The following is a 27,557-nucleotide window of genomic DNA, read 5'->3' on the forward strand; positions in this document are numbered from 1 at the left end:
TTAAGAGATATACATGTTGACACATCTGTATTCATGATAGACAATTTAAACAATAGCTGACATTTTGCCAAAGGTCTTAAAACAAACAGCTATTATGTATGTAAAGTGTGCAAATGCAAATAGGGACATTATTTTTAAATTAAAAAATTTAATCTAAGAAGGTATCTTTGTTTTCATGCATATTTAGATTAGGATTTTACCATTTGGGAGGGCAAAATCATTTCCAAATATACTCATATTTTAAAAATTTTACTTTATTTATTTATTTTTATTTTTTTATTTTTTTTAATGTTTGGTTATTTTTGAGAGAGACAGAGACAGAATGCGAGTGGGTTAGGGGCAGAGAGAGAGGGAGACATAGAAGCAAAAGCAGGCTCCAGGCTCTGAGCTGTCAGCACAGAGCCTGATGCGGAGCTCGAACTCACAAACTGTGAGATCATGACCTGAGCCAAAGTCAGATGCTTAACCAACTGAGCCACCCAGGCGCCCCATAAAATTTTAAATCTTTTTAAAAACTTATTTATTTAGGGGGGGAGAGGCAGAAAGAGGGGAGAGAGCATCTGAAGCGGGCTCTGCACTGACAGTCAGAGAGCCTGACATAGGGCTTGAACCCATGAACTGTGAGATCATGACCCCTGCTGAAGTCAGATGCTCAAGTGACTGAGCCACCCAGGTGCCCCTCATATCTTAAAAAAATTTAATTATAAAAATACCATTAATGAAAAGTTAATATATACTATTAATTACTTTTTTAAATGATCCATCACAGTTAATCCATGTTTCTTAAAACACTTATTAAAATTAAGACACTATTTGCTGAGAAGTCATTAGAATTTAAGCATGTAATTTGTGTGCATTTTGTTTCAGAGATTGCTCATCAAATAGAAAAGCTTTCTAAGTGCTTGTTTTGAAATACAATGTGATATATCTTTGAAGGCTGATTGTTTCCTCTATCAAGAATTGACTATTCATTTTTTAACCATTTATTTATTTTTTCCCTCTTAAGTGTTAAGTAGACTATAGAAAATGTTAATAATTATTGTTTCCCTACATGTCAGAGCAATACCTATCTGGGTGAAATTTTGTTTCTTACACAATACTTTGTATCTAACCCATCTCCTTTATTGTCTGGCTACCTGGGCAGCATGAGGTTTTAATGGGCATTCAGAAGTTAAGAGATTGGAGGAGAAGCATCCTTCTGTATTTGTACTCCCCAGTTTAAACTGCTATCTCTCTGTACCAGGTCAAGAGCCTTTGTTTTCCATCTGTTATTTGCATCCATTTACACATGGCTCATTACCAGTTATGAAGCAGGCATCGAAAAAGACATTCCAATTAGCTGGTCATTAAATAGTTTCCTGATTATTTTCCTTCAATTTGGCAAAATATGCTAGTTAGCATATTTTGGTAACAATCCTTATTTACCTCATGAAAGCAATGGAATGACTTGCCTAGGTTTGCCTGTCTAGTATTGATGAGACTAAAAATATAAGATTATAGAGGTAGCTCCATTCTCTTTAGTTTCAGACACTGCACAGAATACTAGAGGTGGGGAATGGAAGCAAGGCTTTGGAAGTAGGGCAAACGTGACTTTCTTCAGGAATCTTAACCTTTTACAAGATAGGTAGAGTGTGTATACAAATAGCTTACACAACATTCATTCAAAAAGGTAGATATAAGTATACAAATGCTATTATACCAGCTAGAAAGAATACCCACAAAAGACATATTTGGGAAAATATGGTGTGGTTAGCACATCAAGACACATCAAAGTTTTCTCCTTCTCCTTCTTTTTTTTTTTTTTTTTGGCAATGTCTTGATTTTCTTTACTAGATTGGCCAAGAAAACTTTTTAATAAAATTTTCTGAATTCTCTATTAACAGAACTCTTAATTGAGCCTTTCCTAAAACCATCCAGAATGTTAGATCTGTATTCTCACAATGGCAACCTTTCACTAGTCACTCTTGTAGTTTCATTCCATTCTCTTCAATGTTCTGGGCTGCCGTTTAGATCTTTCTGCCTGAGGGATGCCTTCCCCAATTTCTCCTCTTCCTAACACTTCTTTGTAAAGCAGACCAATCTTAATAAGTTTAAATATATCTGAAGGAAATATTGATAAGATCTAAGGAACTAGTAGTACCATCTGCTATAATAGCCACCTTCTTCTTTCTATACCTGGGCACACTTTTAGAGAGTATATATATATATTGTATATATACTGTATGTATATTGTATATATATATATATTTTTAAAGAGTATACATATATATACATATACATATACATATATATATATAGTATTCCTATGAGGCATTGTAAAAATTATTCTCATAATTATTCTCATAATTCCAGGCTTTTAGATAGAATTTCATGTCATCTATATAAAGCTTAACTAAAAAAAAATTAGAAGCACACACCAAGATGCCTAAATATTGCTTTTGTCTCTGGTTGGTAAGGTTATGAGTAGCTTTTTAAAAAAATTATACATTATTTGATGTTCAGAATTTCTACAATAATCATGTTCTCTAATTGTACTAAAAACATTAACAGAATAGTGCAATATTTTTAATCTCAGTATAATTTTAGAGAGAGAGTTATGGAATTAGAAGAGTAATTTCTAGGTATTGACTTATCACTGCATGCACTTTGCCATAGTGCACATAATAGTTGAAATTATGTGCTTCAGAAAAGTACCGTAAAGGTAAAAAAGAAAAACAAGCATTGAAAAAAGGCTAACAAGGGTTGATGGGAGAGTGGGGGAGAAGAGAAAATGGGTGATGGACCTTGAGGAGGGAACTTGTTGGGATGAGCACTGGGTGTTGTATGTAAGTGATGAACCATGGGAATCTACCCCCAAAACCAAGAGCACACTGCACACACTGTATGTTAGCCAATTTGATAATAAGTTATATTTTTTAAAAAAGGCTAATGAACTTGGTTTTGAATGAGTGAGTTACACATACAATTTTTGCCTATGTTCACACTGAGGATACTTCTTAACACACTTGATCGTTTTATGAACCTTAGACAATCTTGTGAAACAAGACCAAAGTTGTGGATTTAATTCTCACGGAAGAGTTCATTTTGTTCATGTTTATGACTACAAACTGTACTGCGATTACACCAGACATTATTTTGATTTATGTGTTTTCAGATCTAACAATTTACTTGTAATAGTATTATCCTAACATGTAATTTTTTATTTCATCAGAATCAATTAAAAAATTGAATAATATATTAATGGTTCATTTTCTAATTTTTCTTCTTGAATAGCTAGACATGTAAGGCATACATATTTTTGCTAGAAATATATGAATAACTTACTTATGTATATTTGATACATATACATATATCTACCTCTCTATATAGTGCCCATACTGCCAATATCTATAATGTGTATATTGTTTATATGCCAATGAGGAGAAGGTAGAGGTTTTGCTTTGACTGATATCATTTTGTAATTGTTTGCAATAGCAATCAACTTTTAAGGAAACTCACATATTGCATGAAGGGAGTACTTCCAAATCTATCTTCTCCCAAAGAAAGATATTTACTTGAGCATATGGTCAACAGAGGCTTGGAGAAATGTTGAATTCCACTGGAGCTTTGGTGGGCCAAGTTTCCATTAACTCAAGCATTCAGGCAAGATAATCTGTGCAACCAGCACAACAAAGTTTACCACTCAAGAGGAAAATGAATGGGAGCAGGTGAATTGCCAAAAGCTTTCAGAAGGTAGAAATTCTGTTAACTTTCTTCCACCTATCTTGACTGCACTCTCACTAATTGCAATGTACTTCTTATTTCATTGTCTCCCGTGAATAACACTGTGGCCAGCAGAGTCAATGATCAGCATGCTGTATATTGTTATTTTGATTATTATTTTGTACTATGCAGTGTTTTAGGACCAAATAACTACCCATTAAACCACATTATAAAATTGCCTCCATAGTCATTTCTATATGTGTAGAGTAAAAAAATAGATTATTAATATGGTAACCCAGTACTTAGGAGGTGTGTTTAATGGCTAACAGCTATGGTTGGCTGTTAGCAGTCCTATTAAATGTTTCATTTTGCAGATAAGGAAATTGTGGCTCAGTTTACTTAAATAGTTTACTTAAATAATAAATATCAGAATCTATTCTTTTCAAGAAACATCCACCTAGCTTTGCTATAGGACATATACACAAACACACAGACCCACGCACACATACACACACGTTTTCAAAATGTTGGGAATGTGAAGATGAATTACACACAGTCTGGAACTGAGTTCGATGCACAAAACAGAAATCTCTCTGGATAGTTCAAAGACAAATGGATTTAAATACAGGGAGTTCACGCTTTAAAACCTCATTGGAAGAACGGGAGGGATGACAATGTCATTAGCAGACTATGTCCGCTTTCTTGGTTTTGAGGTCACAGCCGTGCAGATGTCATCTAGAGGTCAAGAAACTTGCTGTCTCCACCCTCTCACTACTCCCATCCCAGGGGTCTCTCACTCTCCAAAGTGCCACCTAGGATGTGGAAGGTAGTGTTGTTCAGACACTGCGATAAAGAATTGCCCCTCTAGAGCTTGCCTAGCAGCTGCCACTGCAGCAACAATGTAATGGTGGCCTCTGTATGTAAATGTAATGACTGGTTCTTCAAATCTTGCTGAAGGGCTTCTCATCGACAGAATGACAGAACGTTGTTATTTAGAATCCCAGTTCTAAAGTTGTTTTGTTTTAGCCTTCCATCTCCTGCCCTATGGGGTGGGGCATGAAGTGGGTGGAAATGGATGCCAGGCCAAGCACCAACAGACCGTATACAACACACAATCGCGCACCCAGAGCTCACAGTTTAGTAGTGGAGGCAGACAAATAAAGAGAAAATTTAAGGGTCTTGTGGCAAGTACGCTAAGATACTTAGACACTGTGCTCGTGATGACAGAGAATGGACTTTTCACGGAGAGAGTAGGGCATGGAAAAATGAGAAAAGATCAAAAAGAGCTTCCTTGAGATAGTGTTGCATGAGCTAGGCCTTAAAAGGTCAGCACAAGAAGACAATTCAAAGAGGGAGGAAGGCCATGTCAGGCATGAGGGAGAGAACAAAGTCAACATGCTATAAAACTACACTTGAACGTAAACAGACATGAAGAGGCTGCAGGGAAGTGACATGGTGCCAAACAGGGGAGTGGACACAGTGGAGTTTGGGTTTTTATTGTGGTCATGAGGGTGAATATGAAAATATGAAGCTACACAGAGCTGAAACTATAAATACTGCAGGGCTTCGGGCATGATTGGAAGTGAGAGAATCAGACTTCTGGTTTCCAGTTCTGTTTGTGAGAAGCTTGGAAGTCGCCACTTTGTCTTAACAAGTAAACAACTGAACAGACTGAGAAATCAACAACTCTTCTTAGATTCACAAGAGAGGTAAGGTATCAGGGAACACCACTATCAACAAGACTGGACGGGCAGACAGGTGAACACAGGGAGTCTTGGCTTACTGGAGCAGAGACTCTTAACAGGAAACAAACCATGGTGAGAATCAGTGCCCAGGCAGGACATCATGAAATTTGAATGACAAATTGCTGGAGTCTCATTGGGAATGAACTTGAGAGTTAAAAATTCTAGGGGGCCCAGTCTTGGGGGGCCATCCACGCTTTTGTGAGATTTACTTCTAGGAGCTGGACCAGGTTCTCACAGTAAATATTAGGTAAAAATCCCCTTGTGTTTATGTCAGGGGGAAAGGAGAAGAAAACCTTTGAAATATGCCAGAGCACTCTGTTATTTTTACTGCCTTTTTCTCCAAGTTTTTATTTAAATTCCATTTAGTTAACATTTAGTGTATTATTAGTTTCAGGTGTGGAATTTAGTGATTCAGCACTTACATAAAACACCTGGTGCTCATCACAATTGCCATCCTCTGTTCCTAACAGGGCTTGCCCTCAGGAGAAGCTAGTTAACCAGAGCATAATTTGCAAGGGTATTAATAGAACCTAACTGACCTAGGGGTGGGGAGATACCACACTCCAGCCTTCCGGTGGCAGAAGGGAAATACACAACTCTAGGCTACCTGTCCCACCTAAGGGAAGAGAAAAAAAAAAAAACTGAGAAACACTTGGGAGTTCACAGTCCAGAGGCACAGACTCACTAAAAGACTGAAGCCTAATCATAGGACTGTGGAACATTTCCCTCCCATGACACCTCACCACCACATTACAGAAGGCCAATTTACAGCAGTTCCTTTTATCTGGTACATAATGTCTGGCTATCAAGAAAAAAATTATAAAGTATACTAAAAAAAGTCTAAAAACACAACTTGAAGAGTCAGAGCAAACTGCTCTAATGGATAAAGTAGACAACACACAAAAACAGATGGATAGTATAAGCAGAGAAATGGAAAGTCTAAAAAAGAAAAAAAAATCTAGAGATAAAAAATGTTGTAACAAATGAAGAATGCCTTTGATGGAGTTACTATTAGACTGGACACGGCTAAAGAAAGGATCCCTGAGTTTGGGAATATATCAATAGAAACCTCCAAAACTGAAAAGCAAAGAGAAAGAACACTGAAAAGAAAAATGGAATAGAGTATCCAAGGACTGGAGGACAGCTATAGAAGGTATAACGTATGTGTAATTGTAATACCACAAGTAGAAGAGAGAGAGGAAGGAAACAAGGGCATCACAGTAAAGAGAAGGAAGGAATCAGGGATTATGTCATCCTTGTTTTGGACTTTGATGCCTGAGAGATGGCATTGAATCAGAATTTTAACCTGGATTAATTTGATTGCAAAGTCAGTGTTCTCCACTTTCACCCTGTCTTAAATGTGATTTGGTACTGATTAAGTCATTCTTTATGTAAAGATACAGTCAAGAATGCCCATGAACTCATGCTTAAGTTTTGTGTATATGTGTGCATATTCATTTTTCAATAGAAGAAGCATGGCCTCTGTGTGATTTTGTTTAAAAATCACTGTCTTAAACACTTGGCATAAAACTTGATAGCTGGTGTTTATTCAGTTTTGTTCTAGAGATTAAATGCTCATTCAAGAGTGTATTTTAAAAGCATTCCAAGTAGTTCTGCTTCAGGTAATGCAATAGGTTAAAATTTCTCGAAGATCTTCCTGCCAGGAAGCACAAAGGTGTTAGGTAAATCACAGCAAAAGAATCACACCTACCCCTCACCTGCCTCTGGACCCTGAGACAAGAACGCAAAGTCTACTGAAAAAACAAAGCAAAACAAACAAAAAAACCCAGGGAATAAGTGAAGCCTGGGTGGTTCTGGAGGCAAATGTTGGCTGCAGGAGCCTACAGATTTAGAGTGTAATGATTGCCTAAGGTGTGGGGTGGGCAGAAGCAGAGACTAGATTTGCACTAGTTGAGGGTAAATGGGGGACTAGATGTGAGATTTTGCATTCCTCCAGGTGTGGCACCCTTAGGGAAGGTTTGTGCCAGGAAAATCACTGCTGGCTAGGAAACCTTTAGGTAAACCTCTCTGCCTTTCCCATAAGCAGGTGGGAAAATAATAATAATGATAATATTGGTATTAATAATAATGGTAATTATCTTCTGTGATAGTCTGAGGCCATAATTATCTCATGAGGCTGAGGTTTGAATATACACTGTACAATCAGAAACCCCAAGATGGGAAATTAAATTAAAGCCAAACTAAGCTGATGGCACTGAGTAGGAGCTGATACAGATCTCATCTGGGGAAAAGCATCCTCAAGCCAGCTCCTTCAGGATTCCCAATGGATAATATTAGCCAAATATAAGTTCACCATAAACAAGATACTGTAAGCAAGATCAGTAGAGACAGTAAGCAAATTCACGCGCTCAAGGACTATAAAACAAAATAAGTATGTATTAATTAAATGGTTATGTTACTAAATAATGTTATTAATGATGGAATTAAAATAAGCAAAGACCAAGTAACTAGGGAATTAAAGTTACATGAAAATCTATTTTATACCCAATAAATTGGCGAAATTCAACAGATTGACAGTACCAAGTGTGGTATGGGTAAGAGCTGGAACTTTCCTCATTGCTGGGGGAAGGAGGGGTATAAATTGATATACTTGCTGTTACCAGTTGTGTAAAGCTGAAGTCTCTACACTCTGACTCAGTGTTAACAGTTCAGATATATACCCCACATATACACTTGAACATGCCCAAGAGACATGTCCAAGAATGAAGTCTGCAGAGCAGCTGTACTGGTAATGGCAAAACAGACAAAATATTTGGAAAACACCATGCATTGACAATACAAAATAAATTGTGAGGTATCATACAATGGTATACTATACAATAGTGACCATGAACTATACCTGTGCATGTAGAAAACTCAAATACAGGAAACCTTAAAAACAATGTTATGTGACAACAGAAAAATATATTCACTAACATTTTAATAAAGTTTAAGTAGTTAGAAAACTTAACCCTCTCTCTCTCTCTCTATATATATATACACACACATATATATATACATACATATATATAAACACATATATCCCTAAAATCTATATATACATGCCAGCAAAAACTATAATATATAAAAATAAATAAAATATATAAGATATAAACTATAGAACAAGTAAAATATTATATTTATATATTTATAATGTTTATAAAATAAAATATAAGCAAAAGAATTACAATATAAATTTTAAAATGTAGAAGATCAAAGAATAGGAATACAATAAACTTTAAGGTTATTAACCATGTTCTATTTCTTAAGGTGAGTGGAGGGCACATGGGTGTTTATCTTAGCATTCTCTTTATTGTATATACATTATTTTCTTTTTATGTATAAAAATGTGATAACTTAAAAACATACTATGTCTGTATTTCTATCTGATTCATTTCTATTATTGTAATAACTTCTTGATAAATGAAAACTATGTATTTATAAAAGAAGTAAGACACTGGCATTAAAGGAGACAAATTTTATCTTTAGTTATTCTTATTTATTTATCTAGTACTGTTCTCTTTTTATTTTTTAAGTTTATTTTTATTTATTTTGAGAGATAGAAAGGAAGTAGAGGAGGGGCAGAAAGAGAGAGAGAGAGAGAGAGAGAGAGAGAGAGAGAGAGAGAATTCCAAGCAGGCTCCACACAGTCAGTGCAGAGCCCGATGTGGGGCTCAGACTCACAAACTATGAGATCATGATCTGAGCCGAGATAAAGAGTTGGATGCTTAGCTGACTGAGCCACCTAGGCAGCCAGTACCGTTGTCTTTTTATAATGTGTTAGTCTCAGAGATAGATATTGCTTGGCAAAAAAAAAAAAAATGCTTATTCGCTCTGAAAATCAATATGCAAAACCACGAATTAATTATTAATGTTCCAAAGTGTCCCCCCAAAACTAAAATATTTTAATGGGGTTATGCCATGTGTGTTTTTGACTAGACAATCTTGTTTAAGAAAATATTAAATTAAAAAAATGCATCTGATTATTTCAGTTCCTTTACTTTTCATTTGTTCCCATTCATGCTCTAAATAGAATCCAGAAGAATGCTAATTATCATGATACACCTTGAGAGAGACTTCTAGTGGTATAGCCCTTTTTTTTTTAAAGAAGACTTTTGTAGTCAGTTCAGTGTGGAATTTTTCAACTAGTAGCAAGAATCAGTCCATTTATGTGGCTTCCTCAAGTGCACTGTGAGATGTTGTAATTCATTCAGCTGAAGGATTCCCTTCATATTATAGAGTGAATGGGATGCACCTATTTAGTTACAGATAGGAAGAAAAGCCCTCTCTACCTCTCTACGTCACTTCAGATTCGAACCTTACACAAGTGAGTTCTTGTTGAAGAGGAGGGTGGCTTTCTGACAGGCCCGTTTTCATCCTGTGGGGTGAGCTCAAAGGGTTTTGACTTAATTTAACCTAGCAAAATATAACCCCAAATTTCTTACACTACAACGCTAAGGTTTTATTTTGCGTAAGTCTGTTTCCCCTTTTTTATGGCTGAGATAAGGGAAGGAGAATGTTTATAATGAAGTTGACAAAATAAGATAAAGTGAGTTTTGAAATATAATGGTGCTCACATTGTTGTTGACTACAGTGAACTTAATAAAATATTTTAAATTAGGTACACTTTAATATAAATATAAATGATTTAAATACAACACTTATCTAACTAGATTCAGTATTTGACAAATAAATAAAAGTATTTATTTCTTCTTCTTGGCCTATAATGACTGTTAACAATTTGTAGGCTTAAAATATGGCACTCTTAAAAGCGCTGAAGTTAGTAATTAACTGTTCTTGAGAAGGATTTGCTTTATTACATATTGCTTCACTTTCGGTATGAACATTATAATGTTTAATATGGTAAGGGTCTTTCTTATTCATCTTGACTATACAAATAATCTCATTTAAGTGTGTGGAATAACAAATTTATATACCATATGATTTCCTTAAGCCTTCTCAATATATTAAAGCATGTTTTGATTTTTCTCCCCGCTTCGTGTTACTCTAGGATAGTTTCCCAGCACGATTTGGAGGAATTCATTTTGTCAATCAGCCATGGTATATCCATGCCCTGTATACCGTGATCCGGCCTTTCCTAAAGGAGAAGACTCGGAAAAGGGTATTTGTTTGTTTCTTTGTTTTTATACTTTTTTCTCCTCCCACATTCAATGAATTATGATGCATAATGTGTATATAATATCAGGTGTGGTAAATGTACCTCTATATTGCATGTAAATATTCAACATACAAGATATTTAAAAATTCTTAAAGACCATATAAAAGAAATATTCAAAAGCCCGCAAGCCTGCTTGTCTATTTTCCCACAAATTGGGAGAACATGTCAGTACATTCATGATAAAGCCCCAGTTTAAAGTAAAAAAAAAAATTATGCCATGTTACTAGATTGTTATTAGTACACCTAATTTCAAGTAAGATCTAGAGAAAAGTTATCATTTTATTAGTGGATATATGAATGCTAGTTATTTCACAATGTGTATCGTATTGAATATAGTGAATTTTGTGAAATCTAATATAATTTTGTGGTGATCATCATGATCGATCACACATTTCAGAAAGAATGCTGATGTTTAAAAATATTAATATTTGTTTAGATTGCAAGTTACTTGAGTTCTAAGGCTCGGTTTCATTTAACAATGAGGATATTCAAAGTACATGCAACAAAATAATCATTTTTTCTGCAAATAAGATGATTTATATAAAGCGTTTAGCACAGTGCATGGTACGTGATAAATGCTGAACGCATTTCTCATTATTATTAATAATACAGACTTTAAAATGTGTTTTAACGCACATTATTTCATTTTAGCCTCCAAAAGTTTCTGAAGTGTAAATTTAGTAAGCAGTATCTCCTATCTCGGAGCTAAGGAAAGTAAGTCTTAAGATGGAGTAACTTGCTTACTCAGTTCCACAGCTATAAAGCTCGTATAGGAACCCAGACATCTCCAGATTTAGAGCTATTTTTACCACTGTGCTGTGACCAATTTTCAAACGATTAGTTCCAAAGTAAAGTATGCTTTACTTCTAAACCTTTATTGAAGGCAATTTTCCATGTTTCCCAATGAGTGAGGAGGCACTTCAGGTATTTCCATGCCATGTTGTAGAAGCCTCCTTGTGAGCATAAAAGAGAGGTAATTGTTAAGTATGTGTTTGTATCAAGCATTAGTGAGCAGAAGGTCTTCTGGATATGAATTTGTTGAAAATGTTTCAGTAGTTTAGGAGGAAGAATTCTGTAAACAATTATAATTTATATCAGGAATAGTTTCTACCAGTGAGAGTCAAATTAATTTACATGTTAGAATTCAGAAAAATGTATTGATGTGCTTCACAAGTAACACTTTCAAACTTTGTTTTATGAAGAGATGATCAGGTGATCCAAAACACCTGCTGGGGCTTTTAGTACGTATTATACTAGTGAATGCTTCTGTAGTATTCACTCTATGCCACATGCTGTTCTAAGTACTTTACATATGTTAACTCATTTAATCCTTACAACAATGGCTCAAGGGGAAGCATTGTTATTTTTCTCCCTCTATAGATGGGAAAATGAGTTACAGAAGGTTAAGCAAATTGCTCTAAATCACAGCTAGGAGGTAGTAGAGCTGAATATGTGGATTTATGGGAAAGACAGTGCCAGACAGAGGGCATAGCAAAGACAAAGGCCCTTAGGTAGAAACATGCCTGGTATATACACTTAGCAAAAGCAAGGAGGCTCAGAAAGCTGGAGCAGAATGAGCCGCTGAGGAGGGTAGTAGAGGATGGGATAGAAGGGGGTATGGCGTGGCAGATCACATGGGGCTTTGTATTCCATTGCAAGGGTCTGGGCTTTCAGTCAGAGTGAAATGAGAAATACTTTGAAAGACTGTGAGTACAGGGGTGACTTGTTCTGAGCACAATGTTCTGCTCTGTTGAAAAAGACTAAAGAGGATCAAGTCTAAAAAATGAGGAAAGTTCCAGGTTTGTGGTTATTTGAGTGAACTGAACAGTTTTGACAATGCCTAGAAAAATTCTTTGGTAGCATTATTCCAGATGGAAGTGAGGCATCTGAGCTTTACCATTTTAATTAAAACTATATGACTTATAAATAGTTATAGTCTAAAACACTTTTAATTTTTACTTAAATAATTAATGTAATGTACAAAGCAATTATATTTCTTTACAGGTATTCCAAGTGATGCATTCAGCATCACCACATTACTCAAACACTTCCTCAGATGTTATACATCTATGCTGTGAAAAACTGGTAAAAGAAAACTTAAGGAATAACTGTGAATCTTTTGTCACAAAAAGGAAACACCTGATTTTCTGTTTATTTATTTATTTATTTATTTATTTATTTATTTATTTTCATTAAACGAAATCTGACTTTGAGTCTCCAACATGCTGGACGGATAGGCATATGAACCTGAAGTGGTAGAAGGGTCCCTTCTTCCCAAAATCTCATTGATATCTGGAGTCTTTCATGCAGAACCAAACTTCTCATCCATCATGGCCACTTGACATCTTCATTGTTGAAGCCAGTACTAGTTCCTTGAATAAAGGTTTCCTTCTGCTCCCAAGTTATCTGTAATTAAGCTAGAAACCAATGGCTAGGCTTCAACTCTCATGCACCCTTCAGCTATTCTAGGGCTGTGGTCTTGCCACTCACCAAGAGATGACAGGATATAGCTTTCCCTACTGATGGGTGCAGATTTCCACCTGTTCCTCCATATGGTGGACTCTGCTATTCCTTGCTAATTCCCAAATGTATTTCACTTTCCTCCCTTCCACTCAGGTCACTTGCCATAATCTCTTTAATGGCATGGTTTAGGGAAATAAAATAGAAGCATTATTTAAGCTAATTCATAGAATTGTAAGGTACACTGAGGCTAGGGAGCCCACAAAGACAAGACTTCCTGAATGAAATGGTGGAAGAGAAAAATATAAGGAGAAAAAAAATAGCAAAACTTTAATAAATCATGCCGCTATCAACAACTAGTTAAAACAAAGAAAAATCTAAAGCAAAAATTAAATAGTTGCATTATTGCAATGCATCCTTTTGCCCATCCCAGAGGTGCATTCACATTTAAGAGTTCTGGAATCTTCATATAGTATATATTTTTCAAGAAACCTTGGGTTTGGAGACATGACAGTATTTTATGAATTGTCAAAACAGTAAATGCACAGTAAAACTAAGTAAACTATATAATATGCTAGATGGTGAGAAATGATATAAAGAAACATGATATGGGGAAAGTGGACAGAACTTTCCAGGTTGGGCAGGGTTATGATATTAAAAAGGCTCACCAGAGGAGGTCTTCCTGAAAGGATACTTTCAAGAAAAGGCTTGCAGGAGATGGGAGAATAAGCCATAGGAATATCTAAAGGCAAAAATCCTCAGACAGAACATCCATTGCAAATGTCCTGGGACAAATGCATGCATGGTATGCTTTATCAGGAAGTAAAGGGGTAGGTGTGTTCAAAGAAGAGGTTTATGGAGGACCTTACAGGATTTACTCCTTGAGAAAGGAGAAGCCAATGGGGAATTGTGAGTGGAATAACATCATCTGACATGGTCATTCTGGCCGCTGTGTTAAGACTAGAGCACAGGTGGCCAGAGTTGCAGTGGGGAGAACAATTAGAAGGTTAGTGCAGTAATACAGTTTGAAGGATGATGATAGCTTCATTTAGGGTTGTAGAGGTGGAGTTGGTCAGATGTTCAGATTCATGATATATTTTGAAGAAAGAACCAAAAGGATTTACTGACAACTTAGAGAGGAATTAAGGATGGGTTGAAGGTGTTAGCCTGAGAAATTAGAAGCAGTCATACCACTAACTGACATTGAAAACAGGGAGGAGCTGATTTTGAGAAGAAAGTTGTGAGTCAGTTTTGGACATATTAAGTTTGAGGTGCCCATCGAACTTTTAAGTGGAAATGTTAAGTAGAGAGTAGAAATAGTGATATAAAGTTCAAAGGAGAGGTCTGGATTTGATATATAAATGTTTCAGTGTATGGACAATATTTAGGTCCACTGGACTGAATGAGGTCACCAAGAAGTAAGTACGCTTAGAGAAGAGAACAAATCCAAGAACTGAAGCCTGGAAGTCTGTGACATTAAGATGTTGGGATGATGAGGAATAATCAGCAAAAGAGACCGAAAAGAAGCATCTGTCAAAGTAGGAGAAAATCGTGAGATGCTGGGAATGTTTCAATGGGGAGAGTCATTTATATCCAGTGCTGTTGAGAGTTCAAGAAAAATAAAGGCTGAGAATCGGACACTGAATTTAGCAATGAGAAAGAGCCTGACAAGAACTATCTCCATGTTATCGTGGGAGGCAAAGCCTGTTTGGACCGGATTCAGGAAAAATGGGACTAGAGTATTTGGACAGTGAATATAAACAACTCCTTTGATGAGTTTTGTTATAAAGAGAAGGAGAGAAATAGAAGAATAACTGGAAGTAGAAATCTGGCCGTGAGAGGTTTTGTGTGTCTTTTTGAGAGGGAATGGAAAGAGAAGAGTTGGCAGGTTTGTTCTCTAATGGGAAAGATCCACCAGACGGAGGAAGTGCGATGATGTGAGAGAGACTGGAAAGAACTGCTTGAGCAGTATAACTGAGTAGAGGAGAGAAGATGGATTCTAGTGCACAGGTGGAGAGGTTGGCCTTTGTAGAGTTTATCTTTCCATTGTACTAGAAGCGGAGGCACAGCATATGGACACAGATGCTGGTGGGTGGGTCTCATCTGGTTGCCCTATTTTTTCAGTGAAAGAGGAAGCAAGGCCAAAGCTGAAAATGATGTTGAGGGAGGAGGTAGCAGAATGTTAGCAAAGAGAGAGGAAGTAGTGTGCTGGGATTCCATTTACCTCCCTAAGGATTTATGATGATAACTCATGCGTGACTTGAAAGGAGGTTTGTTACGTGAAGAAACACATCTAATGAAATAAGATTGTATAACTAATAAAATAAGAGTTTCAGGTGCCAGAACTTAACTTACCACCGGCCTCAATTATTTTAATTTCTCCTAAGAAGAACCTAAGAGTGTGTGTGTGTGTATGTGTGTGGTGGGGGTAGGTAGGGGGACTGTTGTGCTCTGCAAAGAGGAGTGGAAGTGTGTGAAGTTTGCAATTGGCCTGATGTACTTGGCAGCAGATGGCATCTTCTCCCTCCGTTGGCCCCACATCAAGTATTTCAGGCAGCCATTTCCTCTGCCTATTTTGGCCAGTGACCCTCTCTCACCTGCTTTTACTGGTCCATAATCTGTTGAAATTACTTGTTGATTGATCATTCCCATCCCTATCATTTTGTTTGAATACTGTAGACTATTTTTTCTTTGTTTTCCCATATATTTACTTTAGCGGACTTTAAAAATACAGACAGCGAAGATAAATATATTAGCCTGTTTGTTCATCATGAACCTGAAATATGAGTCACTTTTAAACTATAAGTGACTATTTCTAAGTTACTTATAAACTATAATCCTTAAACAAATGTTCTATAAATTATTTGAGATGACAACAATGCTTTTTCAGAGAAGACCAATCTATAGTTTTGAGATTGAAATGAAAGAAGAGGAAAGAGGTAGTAATTCATGGAGGAATAAATCTTGCATCTGTAGCTTGAATAATTTTCCAGTTAAAAAAAAAGCTAGATGTAGACAGTAATACCAACAATTAATGTATACATACATCTTTACATTTTCACTCCATTATTTTATTTTTATTTGAACAATAAATATAGAAACCACTAGTAGAGAAGATGCTGGCAACATTATAGAACTTAAGTCCTTTGGGATGTGAACCTTCACTCAACCTTTCATTATGATGATGCTAATCTACTTTTATTTACATTACACACTTTGCATTACAAAGCAGTAATTTAGTGGTTACAGTGTTCTTATTTTTATTGATGATAAAGAAAAAGCCAAAGTAGTAACAGCTTTTGGGCTTAATAACTTGGATGGGCTCTACAGTTGATGAGTCCCTTATGAGAATGGTCTATTTTAACAGCATTCATTATGCACACCATTAGCTCTGCACAACTAACATCAGGATGATGTACAGATCAATATGCACATTGGATTCTACTCATGACCTCAAACTATAAATTTTGGGTTCCAGCTCTTTAACCCAACCACCCTCTGACTTTCTAGAAACTACTTAAAATTCCTATGCCTCAGGATTTTTATATGAAATATTAGTATAACTATACCATCCCTGTCTGTTTTACAGAGTGGATGAAGGACTTAAATATTTTAACAGACATGGAAAACTCTTATTTTTGCTTTTCCTAGCCTCACTCCCTGCTCCTAGCCTTTGGATTGTATTTATTCTCCTGTGTGTGTTTCCCCTCACCCTTGTTGCATTTGTAGATATTTTTGCATGGTAACAACCTGAACAGTCTACACCAACTAATTCATCCTGAGATCCTGCCTTCTGAGTTTGGAGGAATGCTGCCCCCTTATGATATGGGAACATGGGCAAGAACACTGCTAGATCACGAGTACGATGATGACAGTGAATACAATGTGGACTCCTACAGTATGCCTGTAAAAGAGGTGGAAAAGGAACTCTCTCCCAAGTCCATGAAGAGGTATGCTGGAGGTGGCTGGGCAGTGGGCTGGAGCCAGTGTGAGGGTGCCCCCAGTTAACTCCAGGTTTTATACTTTTGGGGAATAGATATTTGGTGGGATTTTAAATCCTTTTATGCCTCCATCAGTAGATGTCTAAGAAAGTTAAGTCAAAGATAAAGTCATACAAGGTAATGTCAGCACAGTTTTGTTCCATATTCACAGAGACTCTAACAAGGCTCTTAACTGAATGAGCCACCCAGGTGCCCCTCAACCACTTGGTCTTAATCAACTCTACATCCTCCTCATTCTGGTCACTCCTTATCAGTCACTTCCTTTATTTTTTTGCCTGTCAAATCACTGATTTTATTTAATTCTATTTCCTCTCCCCAAATTTAAGCTTCATGAAGACTTCAGTGGCTTTGTCTGTCCTGTTCTCTGAATTGCCAGTGCCTGAAGTAGGGCCTGGCACAAAGAGAGGCTATTCACTGGGTACCAGTGGAGTGAATGAAGGAGTTCTCTGCTGTCAGTGGCCCCTTTTAGGTGCCATGTCCAGAATTGAATAGGTGACATCTGATGCTATCACTACTTGCATTTAGGTTCCAGAACCCTAGCTTTGCCCTCAGTGGCTTCCTTTGATTTCTGTTTTTGACTCTATTGCTGTGGTTCAGGCAGCGAAAGCACATTGCTGACTCATATTGAGCTCCCTAACACTAGAAAGCTCTTTACTTACAGATCCATATCCTCATAATTCTCTCTTTCTGTGTTTAGCTTTTTCCTCCAAGCAGACAATTTTAATTGATTAACACCATCTTGTTAGATTTGGCTCAGTCTGTCCACCTTTTGAAGTCTTTTTGGATCTTGATTTTCTTCTCCAATTAATTAGGCTGTTCTGTCCTCTGACGACTTGGCTCACAGCACATTGACCTCCCAACCCTGAGTTTCTTGCTTCTGACATGGATTGATTAGAATTTCAGACATCCTTTGTTTGGGGTAGGTTTTGTATTATGTGAAGTTCTTAGGGTGCTATCTGAAAACTTGTGAAGAATGAGCCTAAGAAAGTTATTTCACTTGAGTCTCATCTTCTCTAAGTCAGGGAATGGCAGTTCCCTGTTAAGAATGGGAGAAAATTGTCTCCTCTTCTCCATCCCCCCCCCCAGTTTTATATTATCATTAGATTGAGAGGGAAAAAAATCATTCCTTTGCCAAAGACTTGTAGATATTTCCTCCTTTGGGGGCATTTAGCTAGAGGTGTAGGAAGAAGACTTTCTGCCTCTGTGTCAATTTGTGGAGGAATACCATAGTCCATGAAAAGATACAAAGTTCAAAAGATTGTGGGTGTTTCAAAGTGGAGGAATGTCTTTTGCCTTATATCTCTAGTACCTAGGATAGTGCCCAGGGTAGGCACGTAACAGTTGAGTGAGTAGCAATATTAATATTGCCATGGTAATATGAGCTCTGATTTTATTGAATAATATTCCACATCTGTTGTTACTACATGTCAAACTCCATCTAATGCTTTGTATACATTGACTTGTTTGCTTCTATAAATAACTAATAGGTTAGAACTATTCCTCTCTCATTGGTGAGGAGATCCAGATAAAGAGAAGATAAGTAACTCCCACATGCCACATAGACACAAAGTAGCACTGCTAATATTGGAAAACCAACAATCCAATTCCATCAGTCGTTTCCTTAACTGCTACCATTTGTGACCTGCCAAAGTTTGTGCTGGACTTTATGCATGCATTATTGAGTTTGATCCTTAGTACATCTGTATGATGTAGGTGTTGTATTCTCCCTCTTACAGTTAAGAGAACAAAATCTAGGAAGTTTAAATAGCCTTCTCATGGTCACAGAGCTAGCAAATAGCAGACCTGGAATTGGAATCCACTTCTGTCCAAAATCTGTCCTCTTAAACACAAAGGTATAACGCAACATTGTGGGTGCATAATAAATGAATAAATGACAACTGAGTGATTAAATTTAAGTTATTGGGTTTCATGCAAAAAAAAAATAGAGGTTATTCATTGCAAAGATAGTAGAGGCTATGTGGAGAAGGTTCCCATATACTATGAGTTAATGATAAACAACTCCTTCTATTGTAGCTGAAACAGACACATTCACTTATGATCCCACACAATTATGATCCTGCACAAATAGCCCTGTTGTGAGGTACCTGAGTGGCTCAGTTGGTTAAGCATCCAACTTCAGCTCAGGTCATGATCTCACGGTTTGTGAGTTCCAGCCCCACATCTGGCTCTCTGCTTTCAGTGCAGAGCCCACTTCAGATCCTGTGTCTCCCTCTTTCTCTGCCCCACCCCTGTTCATGCTCTTTCTCTCTGTCAAAAATAAATGAACTGAAAAAAAAAATGCCCTGCTGTTTTTGTATAACACAGCAAAAAAAAATCTGGACTAAAATAATGGTACACTTGGGACAATTAAATACCAAAAAATCTTAATCAGAAATCGTTTCTGCCTGGCTTGTTTTGTTGAGGAATTGTTCTACATATGGAGCCAGCGTTCATCATCCAACAATTCTGATACTGGTAGTTCATGATAAAAGCAAACTAAGAATTTAATCCCAGGTTGAATAGTGCACTGTAATTTAAAATATTAAAATAACCATATTCTCTAATCACTCTTTAAAAATAGTCAAGGAACTTAAGGATTTAAAAGACTGTATGTGTGTGTGTGCACATGTGTGTGTATGATATATGTTTTCATAGAACCTTTTGGCAAATGCTTAAATTGTGCACTTTGTGCTGCCTGAAGAGCTTTGGCATGTACTTATTCAATATTATTAGGTTATGCTTCAACATTTATAGAATAAATCTAACTTTGTGAGAATTTTAAAATGGATTTTCTGTTAAGAATTTCTTTTTTTATAGGATAAATGGCTTTATCTTTATTACTCTTGCTTTTAAATGCTTAATACCAAACTTCTTTCAGTTATGGAAACTATTTATTGGGTAGAATTCAAGATATTCAGATCCTGTTGTGTAACAGACTGTGATACACATTGTGTTTACTGTAAGGAGAGAAACTGATCATGTCCCTGCTTATGGAATTTACTAGTAGTCACGTTAATACTTTAGTGCAGGGCATCAAATGAATTTTTTTTGTTTTAACATGGATTTTTCTTAGGAGACCATTTTTTTGTTTGTTTTTAGTTGAGTCCAAGTAAAACAGTGTTAAAGGTCTAATTCCTAAGTGTTTTGTGCCATTTTCCACTGTGTTAAAATGTTATTTTATTCATCAAATAAATTATTTTTCCTAAGATATGGGGCGCTTGGGTTGCTCAGTTGGTTAAAGGTCTGACTTTGGCTCAGGTCATGATCTCTTGGTTCCTGAGTTCGAGCCCTGCATTGGACTGTGTGCTGACAGGTCAGAGCCTGGAACCTGGCTCGGATTCTGTGTCTCCCTCTCTCTCTCCGCCCCTCCCAGCTCATGCTCTGTCTCTCTTTCTCTCCAAAATAATAAACATTAAAAATTATTTTTCTGAAGATAAATTATTATTGCCTTTAAAAATGATACACAATCCCTTATTCCTTCTTTTCTTCCTCCTTCTTCTCTCCTTCCTCCTCCTTTATTTCCCCTTCTCCTCCCTGTCCCTCTCCCTCTTTTCCCTCCACTGTCTCTCTCTCACCCATCTGCTCATTCAACTTTAGTTGGTCTCCTTTCTGATATACACATGTATAACCTATTACTGAGATAAAATAGTGAAAATGACTTAGGAAATAAAACATTCCTATTTTAATGTCCTCCCCTTTCTTTGCACTCCCTCTTTAGAGATGAATTTAGGTTTATTTAAATAAAAGAGTCAATTAATCAGTTAATCCTATAATTATTTTTGCTTTGATAATTAGTTCCATTGCTGTTCTTTTTCATTAGCATGTGCAGTTGTATTTTAGCTTACAGTCTTTTTTTTTTTTTTGAGAGTTAATGAGGTCTGCTAAGAGGCATATTGCCACAGCAATAGCCAATTGGCTGGAATGCAGCAGCGGGGGGGGGGGGGGGGGGGGAACTTCATTACTGAGGAGAATTTTAAAAGGGCAGCTGCTTCTTTAATGCCATAGCTATTAAGAATGCAGTTTCCTGCCATAACAGTAGTATGTTTCATTGACTTTCCCCCTGCCCAGTTTCAAGTTGTTTCCTAATGATGAATTGAGATATAATCCCTACCTACTGTCAAAGGCATGTATAAGGAGTTCGAATGATTGCTCTTGTAATCACAAAGTGCTGCTGCCTCAACAAGAGGGATTTTTACTCTTTTAAAGCCTTAAATCGTTTCATGAAACTTTCCAGAGTAAGACTGATTTTATTCAGATGCTCTAGTGGGAAATTTAACAAAAGCTCACATTGAAATTTTGATTCCTTTTCTTTTCCTATTGTGGTCATCCAAAATAGAAAATGATGGTTAGGGATGCTTGGGTGGCTTGAATGTTTGAGCAATGGACTCTATTTCCACTCAGGTTCTGATCTTACGATTGGTGAGGTCTAGTGCTGCATGGGGCTCCACGCTGACACCGCAAAGTCTGTCTTGGGACTCTCTCTCTGTCCCTCCACTGCTCTCACTCTCTCTTTCAAAATAAATAAATAAATAAACATTTAGAAAGGTGGTTAAAATGCACATTCGTGTTGAATTTGTTTCCGAGAGCTCTTTAAAACAGGAACCAAGGCTCCTATCACTTCTACATCATTTCTCATAACAATAGTTTCACTGTAATAATTTTCCACTTGGGGATGTGCTATTATCATCCATCTGTCCTACGCTATAAATTCTCACTCTCAAAGAAAAGACTCTTGATCGATTGGGAAGAGTAGAACTTAAGCTTATTATGGTACGTTTAGAATTCTTTGCTGCTCATTATTTTATTTAGAGCTCAGAGGGGATTTTTTTCTCCCTCTGATGCAAAACCCATGGTAAGCATGTCTTTCTGTAAACGTGCAGCGTTCTCAGTTCATAAAGCCTTTGATGTAGGGAAGATAATCCGCATCCATGAGAGCAGTAATAATGGAGAAAAGACAGAGAAGGGAACATGATTATTTGGTAATAACTCTCTGACATTGGCCTTATCATTTCCAGATCCCAGTCAGTAGTGGATCCTACAGTACTAAAACGCATGGATAAAAATGAAGAAGAAAACATGCAACCTTTGCTCTCTCTGGACTGATAAATTCTCTACACTCTCCATGGATTAGAAATGGAAGGTACTTGTTTTCAGCAACAGGGACAGCACTGTGGAAGAATGACCAGCTGGAAACTTATTTATTCATGTTAATGTAGCATAATATATAATAAGGCATTGGGCTTTCCCATTTGCCTGAACCATGGGTGCCCTGGTCTGGAGTTAAAGAAAAAAGTCAATAATTTATTCTGTAAGTGCCAAGTTCTTTGTAAATATAATGTAATCTTCATGTCAAGTTTGTAAACTTTGGTAGTAACTTAAATTGGAAAAGATTGGCTCATGAGACCATACCAGTGATATGAATTATAACAAAAACCAGAAAAGACACATACGCAATGGAAGCTAATTAAATGTAGCCCTGTTTCCTATGAAGCCATATTTCAGCTATCATAGTGATTGTTTCATTGTTTTTCTCTGAAATTGTCATATTCCAATGTACTTTTAATGGACACAGGTAACTAGATGATTCTAGGAAATTAGTATGATAAGTGTATTTCCTGTCTAGTGATTTTCATTTCACACAAAATGTGTCTTAGTGACTATCACTGGCCTTGAATTTTGGAGACAAGGAATGGCAGAGGAGCTGGTAAACTAAACACTTGAACTCCTCCATGTTGTTTAATTCCTGGAGTCTTGTGAAAAGATATGTTCCCCATATTAAGATGTCGAATTCTGAAAGAGAGTGGATTTTTTTTAAACTGCTGTCTTCACAATGTGTCTTTTATTTAAGACCCCATTGTATCGTTTCTCGGCCTTTTGGCTAAGATCAAATGTAGTATTTAAGACCCCATTGTATCCCTGTCTAATGTACTTTAGGAACATTTCCCCCCACAAAACTCTTTGACCAAGAGAAAGAGAACTCATATGTGAATAGTGTTTTGACAGCTAATTTTGGGCATAAAAGTTGCCATGTACGGATAAGGGGCTAATTTCTAATTCTTGTGCACTGGTTGGAAACATAAACATATATATTCACATGCACATATATATTTTTATTGAGCTCTAATAAATTCTTGATGTGACAGGCTTATAAAATAAATCATAAATATTCAATGGTCTTAGAGATGTTATAAATGATTATGTGAGATACTAACTCTGGAAAACTACTTCTGCTAAAGTTAATGAAAATGATGTTTAGTGAAATAGACTTTCAGTGAACCTGTTTAAGGGAATTCCAGTTTAATTTGTAATGCAATCTTGAATCTGTGCCATTTTAGTGAAAAAAAATTTTCCTTTAAAAAACAACAGGTCTCAACGTAACGTAGGTTTTAGGTGACCAAGAGTAATACAATTTTTCTCAAAAATCCAAGTAATTATCTTAATGACTCTGTAAGTACAGATTTTCTTTTCAGAAAAGACTGAAGGAACATATTGCATCCATAAGACATAATGAAAGCTTCTGAGGGCATCTGAGATAGCATATTATAATTCAAATCTAGATGTGGAATCCTTATGTTATTTAGTTTTTATTTCATAGAAATTGTACAATTATAGCACATTTTTAAAATCTTACTTTAAATTTCAAATCCCAGTGTGAAAAAGCAAGATTTTTACCACCTCTTCAGAGTGACAATTTTTGAGATCGAAAATTTACCACTAAAATATTCTTTTGAAAGAAACATATCTCAAGGAGCTCTTGGAAACCAACAGAAATAAAGGCATGTAGCAGCTTTTATATATTTTTGGCCAAAAGCTTCAAAAATTCCAGTGACAATTCTATAGTCAAAAGGCTTAAAATCAAGATCAGGACGCCAATCTGCAGTCTCACTGATGGCCTAACATTTGTAAAAATACATAATCTATACATAAAAATATGATTGAAATACACCTTAGAAATGCCAACCTCAAGGAAGTGTAGAAGAATAACAACTGTCAGGTACTCTGCCCTGCCCATAAATATGATAGAGATTAGAATGACCTGGGGATAAAAAGCCACAGCAGCTCTTATCTTTGTTAGAACCCTACCCATGAGATTCTTACGTTTTTGCTTACCTGATGTACATTTTATAGTCTTGGACTTCATATACTACAGAAGCAAGTGTTAGGCAATAGGATGCATTAGGATAAAAGAGAAACAAAGTACAGAAGGATTGTCAACTTTTCAGTCTCATGTGTTTCTCTTGAAATACACTATTTATTGGCATTTTTTAGGATTCTACCGGCTTCAGATGTCAACCACTATAGCCAGCTTCTTTCCCCTCTCATAAGGCTACTGTCATATATAAAAATAACCAGAAAGGCATATTTTATGTGTATACATACCTATCTAAGTATGATTCCCACTATCTCCCTTGCCCAACATCTGGAAACTTCATTTCCCATTGCTGTGTGTCTGTTCTTCTTCAAATGAGCAATTCAGAGTTGGCTGCATTGTGTAAAATATTTTTAAATGAATGAAAAAATTACAACAATGATGCCTTTTGAAATTGCTTTATCTAGTTCAATCTGTGAGTAGACTCGTTTTCCAGGAATGTTTTTGGAGCTGCTTGGTCAAGGGATATTTGGTCAACTCTATAAATTTTCCCTTCAGCACCAGCTAACTTGCACCGTTTAGGGATGCTTTTCCCTGATGCGATATTCTGTGTTATATCTATTGTCACATAACTTCGTAAATAAGCACCCCCATATTCTTTCAATTTAATTGTGATAGTCCTCTCTCTCTCTCTCTGTCTCGCTCTCTCTCTCTGTCTCACACACACCCACATACATACACACAACACACACACACACACACACACACACACACACACACACAGCTGTTTGCCCTCATGGATTTGCCTATTTTGAGATCTATGCTTTACTTTTGTAGCCGTCGTTATTGAAAATAGTAGACCTCAAAGAATTACCACATTTCATTTGGAATAGGCCAGTTGTTCATACTTCTCTCACCCTGCCTGTTCTGCCAGCTAGTTCTTATATCCTTTCTTCCTCCCATTGTTTCAGGGGCGGCTGCTTCCAAAGCTAGTTTAAAAATAAATAACTTTCCTTTTATTGTCAGTGATATTTATACACATTTTTGCCTGATATTTTTAAAGGAAGAGATTATCGTGAAAATACACTCTAAGAAATATGAAGAAGTGCCTCTTTAAAAATGAGATAAAGCAGTGATACTAGAATATGGATTCTATTTATATTCTCTTTGGAAAAGTAAATACATGCATCTATGTCATAAGGGTGAAATATAAATGTCATTTGAAGAAAGATATCGAGGCCTTGCTTTGAACATTCCCATAGAGTATAAGTCTTTATTGTGTAAGTTCAATACCGTAACTTGAACACGTTATTGACAAGTCTGGCATTATGCTAAAACAATATACAAGTATTTGTTCAAGGAAGTTTTTGAAGTGGGCATGCATGATTTCTTTTATTTTGGTAATAGTTTGCTTAGTGTAGGCAGACATTGCTTGAGTCTTTTCACAGAAAAATGCTTGTTTATTTTACCATACTGAAATTCATACATTCATAAGCAGGAAAGCCAAGCAGCTAGGTTCTCTCTAATATTGTTAACTAGGTCACATTGTTAAAGTAAACATTTGAAGTTTCTGTACTATTCCCGAGGGAGCAGAGGTCCCTCTAATGCATCAAGAAAATGGAGCATTGTTTTAGACCTCGGGGAACATGTTTATCACTCACAAAAAGAAACCCTTAGAGCCATGGCAGAGTGTATCTTCAGAAACAGATTTCCTTTCCTTCTACAAACAACCTAAAGGTTTATGGATGTGTCTGTGACCCCTCAGAGAAATTATATGAAGACAACCTGCTGAGAAGCTATGTATTCTGTGGTTGTATCTAAATGTCTAACTGATCTGGTTAGTTAATAACTTTTTTGATTCTTATTTTGTGTGTATTTATTAATGATTACTTGAAAAGCTGCCATCAGCCATCAGGACATTTTAGAGTGATTTTCAACACACAAAATAAAAGGAGCAAAGGTCTGGCATGATATTTGAACTTTCAGATATAGTATTTACATTTTTACATCAATAAGCTCATAGGCATATATTCCTTTTTAAGTATGCTATATAGATATATAGCCTAAAAAATAGTGGTGCATTTTAAATTTATGATACCATTAGATCATTTAAGAATCAGCAAGTTACATAAAATGTATTGGCACAAAAGTACAAGATTGGCTAAATATCCAGGATGTGTAATTATCTTCAGTAGTAAAAAGGATTTGTTTTTTTGTGTTCATTTTAGTTGAAAGAAAACTGATTTCAACGTGCAATTGGAATTATTTAACACTATTTGCTAGTTGAAAGGGGGCAAATAAGTAAGACTACAAAAGGAGACTTGACTTTGAAACATTATTGTATCTTCATCTTAGTGGCTTAAAGAATGTAAGTTTTCACAAGTTCAAGTTTTTATTTTGTAAACATCCATAGGTTAACCCCACACATGGAGATACTATTATGGAGTCTATTCTGTGATAAGTGTGGGAATTTATTCCTTTGCATTGTGGGAAAAAATATAAAGTAGCAATTCTGTGGATTGAAACAGCCAAATTTTACTGTTTTTCAAAGGTGGAGGGTGCAAATGATACTTTTTAAATTAAGAAAAAAACCAAATATGCATAGATTTAAATACAATGAATGCACTTTTCTAGTAGATAGTGGACATGTTACAATTCAGAAGGTGTTGGTCAGTATTTGGCTTAGTTTCAAGTTTCAATGCAAATATTTGTATCTTTAATGATATCAATTCATTTATTCTGTCAAAATTATTTTTGTGGTGAATGAGAGAGACCTCAGTGAAAATTGAAATAAATGTTAATAGAACTTTCAAGAGTTCATCAATCCCCAACTATTTTGAAAAATTGCAATGGACTATAAATGGTTTACATATAATAGAGTTTCAAGCATTGTCTTATTTCTAATCTAGTTTTCAGCTTTCAGACTTATTTAGAAGATAAATAAAATTTCAAAACCACATACTTTTTTTTCCCAAACGGTCCAGAAAGAAAACAAAACAAGATGTCTAAGAGGTAATTTATAAAAGTCCTACATAAGAATACAAGCACACTGTTTACTATTTGGTTTAAATACCTATGACCTTTTGAGGGAGTGATTTATTCCAATACAACATTATAAATGGTATAATATAATTTTTGAATAAATACATTTCTGCTTTAAAAAATAATTTTGCATATGGTGAATGTTGAATTTGGTAGTATTGGATCTGTTGCACCTGTGAAATGTAAATTTCTAAAATATCATCTAAAAATGGACAATAACTTTCTTTTTAGAGAAATTTTAGTTAGCTATTTAGGTTAGGATATCAGATCTTCTGACATTTACATGATTGGAGCTTAAAGGAGAAAACATATTTCATTTAATCAAAACGTCATTTTTA

At 36.0% G+C, this 27,557-nt stretch overlaps 1 protein-coding gene across 1 annotated transcript in view; it reads left to right on the forward strand.

Annotated features, from left to right (window-relative positions):
• Positions 1-22,190, forward strand: part of CLVS2 (clavesin 2) — a 63,012-nt gene extending 40,822 nt beyond the window's left edge. The window contains exons 3-5 of the mRNA XM_007078668.3: positions 10,459-10,569; positions 16,816-17,036; positions 22,103-22,190. Coding sequence (XP_007078730.1) covers positions 10,459-10,569; positions 16,816-17,036; positions 22,103-22,190 — 420 coding nt within the window. The remainder of the gene's footprint in view (positions 1-10,458; positions 10,570-16,815; positions 17,037-22,102) is intronic.
• The last annotated feature ends 5,367 nt before the right edge of the window (positions 22,191-27,557 follow it).

This window comes from Panthera tigris, chromosome B2 (assembly GCF_018350195.1).
Source record: "Panthera tigris isolate Pti1 chromosome B2, P.tigris_Pti1_mat1.1, whole genome shotgun sequence".
Taxonomy (NCBI): Eukaryota; Metazoa; Chordata; class Mammalia; order Carnivora; family Felidae; genus Panthera; species Panthera tigris.